Genomic DNA, 16,751 nt, shown 5'->3' on the forward strand with positions numbered 1-16,751 from the left:
CTGCTTTAATAATCTGGATTATATGGCAGTGTAGACATATATTTTCCAGTTCAAAATAGATATTGAATATTTCCTGCTTTGATAATCTGGATTATATGGCAGTATAGACTCATATAATCCAACTCAAACCAGATAATGTGAATTATTTTCTTTGATAATCTGGATTACATGGCATTTTAGAAAGGGTCTAACCCTGGATGTATACTGCCACAAAAATCCAGATTATCTGCTTTGATATGGATTATATGGCAGTGTAGATCCATATAAACCAGTTCAGAACAAATAACAAGGATTTCCTGCTTTCATAATCCAGATTATATGTCAGTGTACACTCATATAATCCAGATCAAAACAGATAATGAGGATTATCTGCTTTGAGAATCTGCATTATATGGCAGTGTAGACTCATATAATCCAGTTCAAAACAGATAATGAATATTACCTGCTTTGATGATCTGGATTATATGGCAGTGTAGACTCATATAATCCAGATCAAAACAGATAATGAGGATTATCTGCTTTGAGAATCTGGATTATATGGCAGTGTAGACTCATATAACCAAGTTCAAAATAGATGACGATTACCTGCTTTAATAATCTGGATTATATGGCAGGGTAGACATATATATTCCAGTTCAGAACAGATAATGAATATTACCTGCTTCAACAACTACTACTAATGTAGTAGGGAGAGGAGAGGGAGAAGGTCACAGCAAAAATAAAACCTAATGTAGATTGCCCAACACCACCAAAAAAGCCACAGCAACGCATGGCCGGGCACAGCTAGTTATATATAATTGACATTTCTGGGGAATACTTTCAAATCATGGAAGGTTGAGTCCACAGATACAGAGGGCCAACTGTATATTTGGTCAGCTCAGGGCATCATTACACCAAGGACCACTTTGAGGAAGGAAACTATTAGAGTTCAGTGCTTTTTCGATAATGAACACTTTTAGTGTTGTAGATTTGAGCTTCAGAATTTCCTTTCGCAAAAGTCATATCCCCATCGCTCCCTTTTTCTGTAGCTACGGCCTGGATCTTGCCCTCTTAAGTATTACACTCTAAATTATCTTTTGGAATGGCTGAAAAGCAGTAAGAACATGTTCAAAAACAGAATCGAGTAGAGAGTTCTTGCAAATACAGTAGGGGACCGAGCATTCACAAATTATAGGCTTATTTAATTTAAGAAAGCCCCCCCCCCCCACCTTTTTTTTTTACAAAGTCTGTACATGCTATCCCAGTCCTCCACTTTTTCTTTCTGTCCTATCTAGCTGGAGGTCTGGCATTAAGAGGATGGTGCAGGAAGGCTGGAGCAATTCAGGTATTTGGTATTAGGTTGCAGCAGCATGTCTACAGTACACATTGCAATAAAGATTGAGCAGGGAAAGGATGAAATTCTGCAATAGTTGTGTGTGCTTGCCTATAACAAGAAGGACAAAGAACAGCTGCACCCAGAATCCCTTCCTAAGCTTGGGTGAACAGCAAAAAAGACAGAGAATAGGGCAAAATAGATAGGCCCATCTCATTCGCTCCCCAGAGAGTGGGGAGGCACTTTAATATAATCTAACCACTAAAATGGAAATCCTAAGAAAAGTGGAGGCAAGTGAAAGAAAAATTAAGTTCTGGAAGCATTGTGGAACATGCTTTTTGTTTATTTATGCAAGGCTTACTTGACCTGGTTGCTTCATTTTACAAATGCATATTATTTATTTTGAAGAATACGTTCAATAAAACTACTTGTCTTTTTTGAGATGTAGATCCCTGTTCCTGTTCTTTCCAATTTATTTCTGCCTCTATTACAAAATTTTGAAAATAATATGATGTTCATCTGCATACAGACCTATACATACACTTGTGTGTACACACAAGGTAGCCTATGTTGTTGGTGCTATTCATGTTCTCCCTTGTTTTAGGAAAAAGAATCGCAGATGTGAGTGCCCTACTTGGATTCCCCTATCCATACAGAATCCTTGGCTCCTTTGTATAAAACAGCACTAAGCGTGGCCTGAAACTGGCAGACCAAATATGGCCAAGATAAAGTTGTGTTGTCGAAGGCTTCCATGGTCAGAATCACTGGGTTGCTGTGAATTTTCTGTGCTGTATGGCCATGTTCCAGAAGCATTCTCTCCTGACGTTTCGCCTGCATCTATGGCAAGCATCCTAAGAGGTTGTGAGGATGCCTGCTATAGATGCGGGCAAAACGTCAGGAGAGAATGCTTCTGGAACATAGCCATACAGCTTGGAAAACTCACAGCAACCTAGATTAAGTTGTCTGGCATCCATTCATTTCTTTTTAACATGGTTCTTTTTAACCTTGAGTCATGATTGCTTTAAACAACAGAGATACAAAAATAAAATTTATGGATGTACATACATTAAGGACATTATTGCCAAATACCTGTTTGACCCCCATAACAATTTGAATACGTTGAGGAAACATGCAAAATACATTGTAATGCAGTATCTAAAGTAAACCTTCTCCAACATTATCCTTTACTAGCACATAAAGTGAAATTCAATTATATGCCAAATACTTTGCTAGGAGGAAAATGAAGAGCATAATTTAATCCAACATATAAACCCTTTCCCCCCTTTCAGCATATGGTGATGAGAACTCTATTTGGTAATTGACTTTGCATTATTAAATCACGGCTCAAAGTACTGAAAAGAGAAACCCTGACAGTCTTCTTTTTCTGTCCTTAGGAGTATCTTCGGCTTTCAAACATAACTATAGACTTATTTAACCTAAATAACTTGTAATAGAACCCGTTTTGTGCATTTTACGGCATCAGTGGATCCCAAAATGCTTTAAAAAAAAAAACAACTGCTGACAACCAGGAGACCAGACCTTATATATTCTGCAGAACCTATGTCAAACAAAAGAAATATTCATATTTTATTCTCTCTAATAGTCTCCCTGAGATCCATTGTGTTTGCTTTGAAAAAAAGTGTTTCTATTTGGCACAACCATGGTTTCATATCACAAAATAGAATTTCATTAGAAAGTTCATCTACAACCCAAAGCTCTAACATTTCTCTGTTTCACCAGCTATTTAAAACTAGATTTCCCACTTGCAATCTGTCTATTTCATGCCGCTTATAGGAGAGAGAGGTGTAAATAGTGGTGGTGAGGAGTACTGGCCTAGTTCCATGGGAGAAAATCATTTACATGAAATTCTCGTCACTTATGGAATAGTCATCAATACTGAGTCTCTATGAGGTGTGTGTGTTTCTATGTATGTATGTATGCATGTATGTACGTATGTATGTAGATACAACTTTAGGAAGTGAATTTCTAGAACAAAAGTCATCCAAATATCTCTACTTTGTCCTCTTGCTCTTTCTTCCTTATCTTTTCAGTGATTTAGATATTGCAATAAAAGGCAACTAAACTAGTTTTGCTTCCTATCATTCCTTCAACCTATCTCTTTCAATAATCAGTCCTCTTCCTTTGGTTTTTTTTTTTTTTTGCATTATTAGCCTTGTCCCGCTCATACCTTCTGTCTCTCTTCTAGGAGTTACTGTATTTCTTCAATTCTAAGACAGTTTTCTCCCATATAAGCATATCTAAAAATGGGGTGCGTCTTAGAATTGTGAGTACTTCTATCTCCCCATCTATTTTTTCTTCCTGTGGGTTGTACTGAAATTAGTGTACATCTTACAATTGATGGCAGCATAGAATAAAAGAAATATTGTATTTCCTTCAAACTTCTACCAATTGTACTCCTCCAGCCATATTTTGTTTTTCTCAACTGAGTTAGCTGCTAATTATTTCTTCTATGATTTTAGGGTAATTTGACCAATTGCATCAAAACAAAAAAAGTAATTCAACACTTTCAGTACAAATCCCACCAAGGTCATATCATAACATGCTTTCCTTTAATAATAATAGTGTTGATGTCAGAATTCTATATTAGTTCTTCAGTAAACGAAAGGAAGTCAAAGATTGCTTTTCTATCTTTTATTGCTACATTTATGGCTTTCTCCAACACATCTTCAATACTTGTAACAAATGCTTGCTTTGACGATTTGGTGTGCAGCCTACTTCTCAACAAAATTGGTAACAAAACCCTTGTGGCTTTTAATGGAGATAAATTTGCTCTTATTTTTGGACAAGGAGTGGTAAAAAAATGAAAAAAATATGTTAAGTACACATCTACATTATACATATTTACAAAAAGCATACATAGCCTCTTTTGTAACAACTGTTTGTATAAATTGCAAAGGGATATTATTATGCATTTAATTCCGGAGTTTGTCAAATTCTTTAGGAATCTTAATGTGTGCCAGAGGTTTGTCAGAAAGGGTTATATACATCAGAAACTCCATGTTCCTTTGCAATTTTAGAGAATTATCTGCACTTTTGCAGTTCTTTTACTTACCAGGAGATGGCGGCTGAATCTTGGGCTGTTTCTTGGTATCTGCAGTACTAAAGACTTCGGGAGGGGGCTCCTCTCCTCGTTCAATTTTGCATTCAAAGGCAAACAGGTACTGAATATATTGTTTTTTCAGAGAGCTGGCTGCACTGCTTGAAGTTCCAACATTAAGGGTGGTTGATAGTTCACGCCATTTTTTATTTTTATTAACCTAGGAAATAAATACATGCATAACTAGAAGTAGCAGAATCAGTGGCTCTTATACAATCATATGTGTGTGTGCGCGTGTTTGCTTTCTTGCCTCTTAACTAATGTTCATTACTCCCACACTCAGTAATGTACAAACAACATTAACACTTATAAAACCATCAAAGAGCATACTGATAGCTGAGGAAAATGCTTTGCTTAAAGAGAGGCATGTTATGTCTGACACCACTTCTCCAATCTTTACACTTTCGGGTATGTATTTGCTTGTGATGTGCAGTTAGCCAATTTATCTTCTTTGTAATGCATTTTTCCTTAGTCTGGTAAAGAAACACACATTCAGATGTCATAAATTTATTTTTAAAACCTAATTTCAAATTGAATTATTAAGACTGTTATTCCACTTTTTAAATTGTTGCAACACTGATATGAAATATTTCTTTTCCAGAACAACTACTTGTGGAAGGATAATTTACTGAGTAACTCCTGATGCAAGTACTAGACCTGTTTATTTTTCTAAAGGAGATGATGACCTCTCTGCAAAAAACAGGATCTGTGTGAATAGAAACCATTTTTAATATATTAGGGAAAGTGAGAAAATGTTTTAACTGCAAACGTTCTCATTGCTAGTTCTTTGTTGGAGTGAATCCTACTTCCACTACATAATCATTTTTATAATCTGATATCAAAATAATGACTAAAGAGCTTCAGCGATGACATTTTTTGTTGCAAAGAAAAAGTCTGTACTTTGCAAATTCTTAGCTCAGCTGTTGTACTTTTTTTTTTGCTTATGAGAAAATGGGCATTACTTAGATTTTCATACATTTCCAGGTGCATGCGTTCCTCTATATCTGTGCAGGAATAACTGCATTTGTAAAGCCATCCTTATGTAGAAGGATTTTCCATTTTGCCACACAAAACTAACTTGAATGATTTTTTTTCATAATATATGGGTGGTATAACTGAGAAAAATCACTCCTTGAGCTAAAATTGGATTCATACAAAAGTATTTTAGAGTGTCAAAATCTACTTGGACTGATTTGTCAATTGGATGTACGTGATGTAGAAAATATTTGATGAAGTACTATTTTGAAAATAGGTTGGCTATCAAATGGATTGGGAATTCTATTCTTAACCATATTTACTGAAAACAAATTGCATGAATTTCTATGTACAGTAGAGCCCTGGTTATCCGAGATAAAGGGGCGGGCCCCACCTTGGATAACTGAACGGCTCGGATAGGGCGAGGTCTCGCCGAGGGATGTTCCTCAGTGAGACCTTGCCCCTTGGGAAGCGCCTCACCATTGATGCTGTCTAGGCAGCAGCTATCGCAAGGTTCTTGCCTGGGCCGAGGTCTCGTCGATGGATGTCCCTCGCCCAGGCCTCGCCCCTTGGGAAGCAGCTATCGCGGAGTGCTTCCTCCTCCCTCCCCCTCTCCTTCTCGAACTCAAGAGAAGGAGAGGGAGAGGGAGGGGTGCCCCCGGCGGCGCCTCGGATAATACAGAGCTTCGGTTAACCGGGGCTCTACTGTAATTTGATCGGAAAGAAACAAGATCAAGATTGTAATCTAAAACAGTTTAATGTTTTAAATTTCAACAGTTTATATCAGTGATTCTCTAACTCTGGACCTTTAGGTCTTCTGAACTTCAACTCCCAGAAGACCTTGCTGCTTTGACCAATGATCTGGGAGTCTGGGGTTGAAGTTCAAAACATCTGGAGAACCAGAGTCTAGGAATTTCTGGTTTACACTGAGCTGTAGGAGCAAAAATGCCATATACTGATCAACTTTTATTTCTAAATAATCCAGTTTTCTTATTTCTTGTGAATTGTAAAAAGGGAAGACATTATTATTAGAGTTAATTACTATCAATACGCTTCCTCTGAAAAGCTCAATAAAGCCCTGGTAATTAGCTGAACAAATATAAAAGTATAGTCCTTACATATGCATACTTGACATATTCCCTTATGGCCAAAATGCAGGTGGGATCAGTCACATGAGTATGGATGTGTTTTTTTCCGTACCTTGGAGGTAGGTATTCATATCCTGTTGTGCAGTTACAAGAGTTCTCCTGATCTACTTCACAGTCCTAAAATCGCTTTATACAGGCATTCTGTGCTTCAAGGTGAGCAAGCATAATAGTTCTTGTAACCCTCCCCTCAAGTTGGACACATAATCATTACAATAGCAAGAGACTTCTGGAGAAGACCCTTGCAACCCCCGCTCCCCTGCTGATATTATAATTTTGAATCCAGTTATGGGGGTGGGAGCCAGATCACTTCCAACTCTGCCTGCTCACATTGCAGCATGGGAGACCTGTGTGAGGTGTCTTCAGTGCTTCAAAGTAAGTTGGGAGGGAACAGAGCTGCTTAAGATTCCCACATGGATTTTAACGTTATCCTGAGGGGATGGTGAGTTGAGGCCAATTATTTCAGTAACTGAATGTGAAAATGTTGAGGATTATGCAATTGTTTTTGCACAGTGGCAGTCCCAAGATTTGCTTGGATACTCTATCAGAGACAAAAAGATCCAAAATACTGTGAAAAATGACAGCTGAATTATAGAAATGCATTTCAGAAACCAAACAGAGAAGTGAATTAGTCAAAAGAAATATTTTTACAGGCCTGGGTTGCCGAGAGCAATGTAACTCCATGAGGTGCAAGATGATGTTATGATTAGTGTCAACCAAACCAGCATGAAGATTTGCCTGGACATCATTCTCTTCCCTCCATGATGGTATGAGTACTATCCTTCACATCCAGGTAAGGGTGACTTAACTACTACATTTTTCTTTTACTTTCTTTGAGAAACTCCATAAGGCATCCATGTTGGGCAGCAGAAGCAGCAAATTAGGTGTTCTCTGCTCTATTATGGCAAGTGTTGTGACTGCGCCTTCGGGGATTATGGTTGATGGTGATGGGATACGAAGAGGAAGAAAAAACCCTCGTGATGAGGGTTCACTGGAGCAGTTGCGCAGGAAGCGACTTAGAGAGCTATATGGGGGATCTTCTGGGGAAGATTCAGATGGGGAGTTTGGGGAAATGGATGCTGAGGAACAGGTGGTGGCTGGGGAAGTGGGCACTGAATGGGCACAGCCACCGGAGATGTCTGGGGATTTGGGGCCTATGGATACTACTGAACCTGGGGTTTCTGCAGGAACTGATCCCACTTGGGATGCCTGGAGAAGGGAGGGTGGTTCTTTAAGTGTTCATGGGGCTAAGTGTGGGCAAGATGATTGGGACTCCGACGAATTGCTAGGTACTCCGGATCCACGAGCTCTAGATGTGTGGAGTTCGGACTCTGAGTAGATTTGGGACACCTGGTGTTTGGGTGTGAGTGTTTGGTCACCCAGGAGGAAGGGGAATAAAATGGGAATGTTTGGCCATTGCACTTTGCGTGTGGCAAGGTGTTGCTGAGGCGCCATTGGGATCTCTGTGTTTCCGTGAAGACTGGACTTGGACTGTGATTCGGATGTAAGTTATCTGGGACTGCTCTGCAGCAGAGGGATGGAACTGTGTGGGTTTCCCTGGACTGCATTCTGATTACTATTTCTAGCTGCTGATACCATCTGGCTTGGCTCTTGCTGTGTCTTATCGTGGACCTGGTTTGGATGACTGCACCCTCTTCGGACTTTGGATTGAATTTGACCTGGCTTCTGTCTACGCCCTCTGACTACTCCCGGCTTCTGACTACTGGTTTGCCTTTCGGAATTTGCTGCTGCCTCCTGACCTGACCTTGGATTCTCCTGACGACGGCTATTCATCATCCCTTTTAAGCTCCCGGCTTTATCTGCACCGTGGAAGCAGTTTTACTGCTCTTCTAGTTTGTTTGTTTTCAAGCCAGTTTGCTGTTTTTCTTTTGGGAACTGTCCCTTTAAGTCCGCAGAGCCGGCTGTCTGTTTTCAGAAACGGTTTGAAGCCAAGAGAGGCTTTTGCACTTTCAGTTTTACTCTGCAGCTTCTGGAAGGTTTCAAGCCTTTGTTTATTTTGCATATTTTCTAGCAGTTAACTCTATTTGTTCTCCAAAGCTGAATTGAAGCGTCTTTTAGTTTTTATTGAATTCCAGCATGGGAAAATAGCGTGGCTTGTTTTTGAGTTATTTTTGTCCAAACTACTCTTGAAACACTGATAAGTAAAGTGTTTCAAGGATACCTTCTGTGTTTATGTTATTTTTGGCTTATCTTCGGAATAAACTCTGTTTTGTTTGTTAACTGGCGCCTGACTCTTGACAGCAAGGCTGTTCTTGCTCTGGAGAAGTGATGTTACTTTGTAAAACTCTAAAAAGCTGCTGCCCTGGTCTCTATAATACCTTATAGTTGAGGTGTCAACCCTGTGATACTCCAGACCTTTCAGGCTCCACCTCCTAGAAGCCTTAGCCCGCTTGTCCAATGGCCAGGAATTCTGGGAGCTGAAGTCCAAAACACCACAAGTTCAACACCACTGCCTTAGAGAGTGGCTGCCATTGCCATGTTCCCTGTGTGTGTATGGATGTTCTGCTATGACAATGTGATGTGTATGTGGGAGCTGGGGGGACGGACAACACTATGCCTTCAACGTCTGAGGAGAGAGAGCTTGGGTTACCTATGATTTATATAGCATGGCAAAACTGAAATTCACCCCAATCCATTTTTTTCATGCTTGTGACTACAGAAGAACCCATTTCTTGTGAGAGATTACTGTCATAATTAACAGAAGCATCTAATTACCTCAGCACACACACACATATGGATGCTGTATTGTCAGAAATAATTTCTGTGTTTTGGGTTGATTAGCCTGTGCAAGAACCACTGGGACAACCACATCATTTTCATATACTTTCACCTTGTTCATGGTTATACACTTTAGATTCTTAAAGTTCTACTGTGGGTTCTGCATTTTATTTTATTCTGCCTAGCTAAGAAAAGAGCAAGCACTGTGTTCAAAAATGTTTGTTTTAATTTAAGGGTTTCTACCATGATTCATTGTGAGAAGCTTTGTATCAAACAGAGCAAAAGTAGTGATATTCGAAGTATGTGCCCTTCTTTGCTTGCAAGGAGGAATTTGTAATATTCAAGCAATAATTGCTCACCTGGGCTAAACCTCCAATCTCTTTAACACAGACATAAAGCCTGAAAAGATCCAGTGGCTTCTTGCCTACAGCAGGAAGACTGGCAACAGGTGTGCCTCGCTCTTCCATGAAGCTGAGATACCGATCTATCCATATTTTGCGCTCGGCTTCATTCCCAAGTTCATACATTTTTGTGATCTTGTCTCCAGTTGTGGTGGAGGAGCTTGATTTCTAAAATAAAGATGTTTGAAATAGAGATCGGGATAGGGACAAGAAGGGTAAAGATAGTAAGAAACTCATAATGGTAAATAAAGAAATAATGTTCAACTAAAGCTATCACACAACATTCAGGAATGAAGGCTACTAGTTCAGGCACAAACAAATACATTCTGTCGACATGCTGCAAAAGTTGTTTCTAATTTATAAAACACAGGGCCCAAACTCCCCATTTTATTAATTTTATGTTCAGTCCATTCAGATGAACTTTGGATCTCAGAAGGCAAGTTTCTGATGATGTCCAAGGCCACTAATAATTCTGCTATGCTATTTGGTATTTTACATGAAAAAAACCTCTGAAACAAAGACATCATTTGAAATGCCAACTTAAAATGAATATCACAAGAAATGCGAGAGAGCAGCTTGAAAATCTCAATGAATGGGGAAAGGGGACAACAACTTAGCTCTGAGTAGGTCTAAACATATCTGCAAGTCTAGCCTTTTGCCTTTGCTAACTCTCTTCAATGCAAGTACATAAGAGGGCAATACGTGAACTACTGAAAGGGAACAGCACACAGCAAGATTACCTAGTGGCAATGGGTGCCAGGTGTACATTATGCTGGTTTTAGTCTTCTGAGCTTTGTTTCATTTTTTTTTAAAAATTAACTGACCTGAGTCACTCGTAGACTGGTTCACATGACCATATGGTAATTTAATAAACTAGAATATGCATGAGGTTGGTACATTTGCAAGCAATGTTTCTGTTTCTATCTTCATGCACCCACAAGGACTGGCTGTTAAACCATTATTTGGCTTACGTTTAATGCAAGGCTATGATAAATTGCTGCTTATGGTTTTTTAAATTGCCAATGTTAAGGCAGGAACTAAGTGGAAATGAAGAGTCTACGTACAGGTGTGTGGAGGTTGTGTGTACCCTGGTTTAATAAATCAGAAGATTTAAGACAGGATTTGCCAATCTGAATCAAATTTATGAGACTCACCCCCTCTTTCCATTTGTTTTTGGAGAATTGAAGGCTCCGCTAAAACATAATGGGAAGTGGTGCTTGGAATTATAGGAGGAAGGAAGAATTAAATGACACACTTCAAGTTCCATCTTTCTTCCGAGGGAAGCTTCTCTTAGATCAGGTGCCTTTCATGAACAGGGGGAAGGTATTTAATTACCTAAGTTAAAAATTATCCTATTGAAATGAATGGGACTTCAAAATATTTATCTGGTATAGGTCTATGATTTTTAACTAACTTCATTGTTTAGTCTCTGAAAACAGTTAGCCGTCTAAACAAATTTCTAATTTGTTAACTATAAAATACCTTGCCTGTATGTTGGATGATACATTTTGAAATAAAGGAAAAAATCAAATAGATTTTTAGCATATTTAGCTAAAGGAAAGTTAATTGTCTGGGCTGAATTTGATTTACCAGGTGCTGGTGGAAGAGGGAAGGTTTCATTGGCACTTTGAATTAAGGCCTAAAATGGAGACGTTTTAGGAGAGTTTGTTAACTGCACTCTTAAACACTGCTATGTAGGAAACGGTTTCAGGTAATGCCTTTTAAAAATATACAAAAATAGAGTGGACTCATCACAAACACAGTTAAACATTATTTTGAACATATCAATATCAAGTTGGAACCTAAGGTTGGCTTCGCTGTTTTAATAGCAACTCAGAAAGCAGCACACAAATGATTCACTGCCCGAATAAGAAATAATTGCTGCCAACACCAATGTTGCCATTTCATTTTTGTATTTTCTCACTAGTGATGTCAAATGGTGTATAATGGCAGCAAATGTTATCTCTGTTTAATGCTGCCCTTAATATTTTGTCACTGTGCTGCCATACCAATAAGCAATTACAAGCAACATTTAGACTTAATGATAAAACAAAGATTTTCGATTTTGCAAGGTGAAATGCTTATTCATATAGCACAGTATTATCAAAGAAGATAAAGGAGTTTTTCTTTACTGGGCACTTGCCCTGTTTTCATCAAGAAAACTTGCTTTTCAATGAGATGGCAGCAGGCCACAAAGTGACAACATAATCTGAAAACATCACAATTTGCAGAAGGTAAGAAGGACTTCTCACTGCAGGAGCTTTCAAGTTGTCAAGCTTAGCGAAGTGTGTACAATTTTCTTTTTAAATGAAGTATTAACTTTTAGAAGAAAAAGGGAAATCTTCCCATCAAGGGCTTGTTTTTTTGTTTTTGTTGTTTTACTATTAGCTACAGACATTTAAAATTCCAGGCTCTGCATGTGCTGTTGCTCAGTCAAGCACAAATTATAGTGGATTTGTACAGCCAGATCCATTCTCTAGTATATATTTTCTTCAAAAGAAAAGTTACATGGCACAGTTCTAGGATTTTTATAGTGTCAATTCTGTGAAGTATGAACCAAATTCAATTTAACAATTATGCTGGTCTAAAAATATTAAATGCTACTACTGATGGCTTTGTTGCGATGTAGTGAATAATCTGAAGCAAAGTAGCTTGCGAGGTTGGTAAGAATACTATCTATACTATAAATACTATGTGGAAAAAGATGGTCACAGCTGATTTGATTTTTTCAATCTTTCTTAAAACTTGCAAAATTGAGCATGTATTTGCATATGTAATACAATTTATGCAGCACTTGTGCCTTTACTAGCTAAGTATTGCGCTCTCTCTCTCCATATTTGGTAAAGAACTTGACAATCATAATATAAGGAACTATTTTATATATGGATGTGCAACTTATCTCTGCAAACATATGTAGGTATAATAGAGAAAGAGCTCCTCAAAAAACAGTGTACACCATCAAGGTTATTTTTTTACTGTAATCTGAAAGTCCCAAAAGAGGGGCTTAGCAACAAGTCAAAAAGGACTGGATTTTTTGGGCAGAAAGCTCTTTCTTTCCTTGAAACACTCCAGGATTGGAACTTTCAACTACACTAGTATAATTTGTTCTAATGGAGCAGAAGAAAGGGGAAAAAACTGTTAGATGAAATGAAGGTAAATAGGCTCCTCTCCTTAACTTCTGACTTTACAAGCCCTTAATACATTGGAAGTAGCAGTCTATTTTTCTCCCTCTGCCCATCATAGGCCGAACAGCTTATTCGCTTCAAATTACTAGAATTCCTAATACAGAGGTAGAATGAAGCTTAACTCTAGCCCTGTTAGCTTTAGAGTTTTAGTCAATGTTGATTTTTTTCCAGTACTTAAATCTAGCTAGAGAGTCTGTATAATACTTGATATTTATAGTTTTATATCAACTACCTGATAGAAACGTTAAAACACTTACAGATCTTATAATTACTATAGTAATAAAACCTACAGCCTAAATTCAGTTGTATGTTTCAAGTAACATATCAGTGAAATGTATATAAATGTTAATATATGATGAGTTAATTGATTCAATGGATCTGATTTAGTTATGTCTAAGAATAAGAATTGGATTCAAGCCAATTATTTTTGATGTATATTATACTACTCAAAGACATATATTATGCTACTTATATTATATGGATTATCACCCTCATCAAGTACTCCCTTCTTTCCAGTTTACACTGAAATCCCAAGACTGGGATGAAAGATGACCTGGGAACCTATTCTATTTGTTTTCCATTTTCCTAGAAATTATGAAGATGTCTGTTCTATGAAAGTTTTAGATTCATTTCCAAGAACTACATCTCAAGTAAAGTATGTTTATTCCTAATCAAAAACAGAAATTTAATTCATCCCACTTCCTCCCTCCAAATGTCCAAAGTGGTTCTCTTTAATTTATGTGGAAACAAAACATGCATTTATAACATGTTCCCTTGGGATGAATAATAGCTTACAGAATACTTGAATATGTTATTTTCTGCCTGAAAGATTTTCTATATTTCCAGAAATCTTTTAAAGGATCAACAATCTATATACTTAATATATAAGTCCCATTAAATATATAGCCCCATTAAAAAAATGAAAATGCAACAGAAGTTCAGTTACTAGAACTGTGTGTTTAGACTTGCTTTGAGGGAACCACCAGATGCCTTCTGAAACTCAAAGTCATTGCATTAATTGCTGGTCAACTAGGCTAAATCCTGTATGTGATTTTGGCAGATCAGTCTTTCACCAGCTTTTTTATTCTTGCTGATGTTTTCATACCAGAAACAAAGAGCTTTGAAGAAAGAGCTCAGAAAATTCTCTATATCATTATATATTTATTTCAAATACACAGATGGCTCCTTTTGCAATTTCAGTCTGTTCATCAAGAAGAGGTTGGCAATTTACTTTGGGAAAATAATTTGACTGGGAATACCAAAGATTCTCAGTGCAATAGATTCTCTAACCTTTGTGGAAGAAACTATAGAAATCAGAATACATGATTAAGTGCCAATGGACCAGCAGCTCCACAAAGAGCAGGTAAGGAGAAAATGTAATCCATGTCGCTCTCAGATCTTGCAGCTCCCCTTTTCTTTTGGCTCAAAATAACCCTCCACCACCTTTGACTGATACCATTGTGTTTCCCTGTTCTTCCATCATATTTTACATTAAGGCAGTCCAAGGGAGGCTTAAAAGTCTGTTTAGGAGTCTTTGGTTAGATTTAAGCCAAAATGACTTAAACTTTGAATGTAAAATGATATAAAAAACAAGGGGAACGCAGAAGGATTATTGTATTCAAAGGACTGGAAAGTGATCTACACAGCCTTCAGGTATGTCCCTGGTGTAAAATAACTTGCAGCACTAAAGAATGTCCATTGCACTGCCTGTATTCAAAGTGGCCCCTGCATTCATGGACACAGTTCTTGGACATAAGGAAGGGAACAATCACCCCCTTTTCTTGCAGTCCTCCATCTGTCCTAAAAATACCTTTGGAACAGTAGGAAACCTTCCGGAGTAGGTTCTGGTGCCAGAGAGAGCAGCCAATAGTTCATACTTCATGCCCACGGTGTTGAATAAAATAGAAGTGTGTGCGGAACTCACAATAGTAGGTAAACTGTAGCATTAGCTAAAACTGAGGTGGGACCTAGACATGGGACTGATGTTTTTGGAGCATGTTTTTCACAACTGTTAGTTTCATTGAAAATCTAGTACTTGAAAAGTCTGTTTAAATGTCTTCAGTTGGATTTCTTTGTTGCCCTTTCAGAATTTCCTTCCTTTTTAATTCTCTTGTATAAACCATGGTGTCAGTAATGACATTCTGCTATATAAAGGGAAGAATTTTTCATTCTTCATGCTGTAATATTTCTTATATAACTGAACATTTTCTTTTGTGAAATTGAAGTGGTAAAGTAAATAGTCCCAACTACTTTTCCACATTGCTGTCTATATTTGAGTTTTTCTAGAACTGTCCATTTGAAAAGCAATTCTTTCTAAAGTAACTTCAAAAGGCTGGTTTTAATACTGGAATTGCTTATAATTTGCTGAGTCGGTGGGAGGGAATCCCCTTCCTCTCAATGCAACCAACAAAACCTACTCTAGAGAACTGGGAAATACCAGGAGATGGGTTTCCAGTGCTTCAGCGAACTCCTGGGGTAGAGGAGAGAGGACTAGAAGCAAATCTTGTCACACCAAGATGAGGTTAGGTTTATATATTTGTAATAGCAAATATGTTCAGATATTTATAAATTAATGATTGCCTTGAACTTTAATATCTACTTAGTAGATCCCATAATTACTAAGAAATGAGGCATTTATTTCTGTTTTAGATTGTAACTCTAATTAACATCCAAATAGGATAACAATTTTGCAAAGAGTTTGGACCCAGTAACGGAGACAGAATGTCCTTACCAACACAGTTAGCATGCTCTGTAAGCTGATGCATTATGAGAAATATGTTTTCTTCACAACATCTGCTATATTACAAATAAAGCGAACTTCTGTGATACACACAAATGAATATATTATTTTTAAAACCCAATAGGGCTGTGCCAAATTTTGCCCTTGGCAAAGCAAGTTGAGCTCCCATTGAAAGCTGCTTTAAGGACTGAGGAGCTGTAGATATATAACCAAGGGCAGAATTTAGCCACATCTATCATTACAAAGAAAAAAAGATCCTCTGGTGGATAAATAACAAAGGAAATAATCCGTAAAGCAATCAAGCAAGCATTAAAATATAAGAAATACCAAACAAAAGTGAAAAACAAAAACCAGAGCCACTTACAGGGCTTGATGGAGTCTTTGGCCAGCCTGGGCTGCCAATGCTATCACTCTCATCTCCATGAAATGAGGAGATGCTAGTAGAACTTGGGGACATTGGGGAAGGGACTGGCAGGTTGCCTGGGGTTGGGGGCTGAGAAATACCCTGAGAGCTGTAGCTATCCTGTGATAGAGGAATAAAAAAGGACAAAGGCAGGGCAAACTTTATTATAAATGAAAAAAAAACACATCCAGTTAAACAGACTAACGAATGTTTTTCTTTAGCTTTACAAAATACAGAGATAGAAAGGAAGAGGGAGAGAGAGACATACACACTGAAGAAACACACATATAAATAGTTAATATAAAACTATTAAAAACAACAGTAATAACATAATTTGGAAAGTTTGCTGGATGCTTGGCTGAAGTCACTATGCCACCATGCTTCTTTCAAGATAAATGGAGTATCAAGCATGGGTTTCCCCTTATGAGACAAGAATGAGAGAGAGAGAGAGAGAGAGAGAGAGAGAGAGTAAAGCTATACACCTTATTTTTATCAAATAAGGCAGGAAAGCAAAATATTAAATATGCTGCTGAAACGGCCAAAACAGGAAGTTTGAACAGAAGATTGAGAAAAAATGGCTGCAAATATTGAGACTGAGGTAACATCTACTTTTAATCCACCCAGTGGCTTAGCTGAATTCCCACACAAAATTTTGCTGAGGTTTCTTTGCCCCTGCGAGTTAAATGCCATAAGAACTAGTAACTTTCAGATCCATACAGTGCAGGAAAGAAAA

The 16,751-nt window shown here is 37.8% G+C and overlaps 1 protein-coding gene across 9 annotated transcripts in view; it reads right to left on the reverse strand.

The window, feature by feature from the left end:
* Positions 1-16,751, reverse strand: part of arid1b (AT-rich interaction domain 1B) — a 473,172-nt gene that overhangs the window by 30,075 nt on the left and 426,346 nt on the right. For 7 of the 9 annotated variants that reach the window (XM_062968971.1, XM_008123592.3, XM_008123573.3 and 4 more), the window contains 3 exons: positions 15,980-16,138; positions 9,649-9,858; positions 4,386-4,590 (listed from right to left, as the gene is read on the reverse strand). In XM_062968971.1, coding sequence (XP_062825041.1) covers positions 4,386-4,590; positions 9,649-9,858; positions 15,980-16,138 — 574 coding nt within the window. The remainder of the gene's footprint in view (positions 1-4,385; positions 4,591-9,648; positions 9,859-15,979; positions 16,139-16,751) is intronic. The other 2 variants (XM_008123599.3, XM_008123613.3) reach the window with 1 other exon arrangement.

The sequence above is a fragment of the Anolis carolinensis genome, chromosome 1 (genome assembly GCF_035594765.1).
Source record: "Anolis carolinensis isolate JA03-04 chromosome 1, rAnoCar3.1.pri, whole genome shotgun sequence".
NCBI lineage: Eukaryota > Metazoa > Chordata > Lepidosauria > Squamata > Dactyloidae > Anolis > Anolis carolinensis.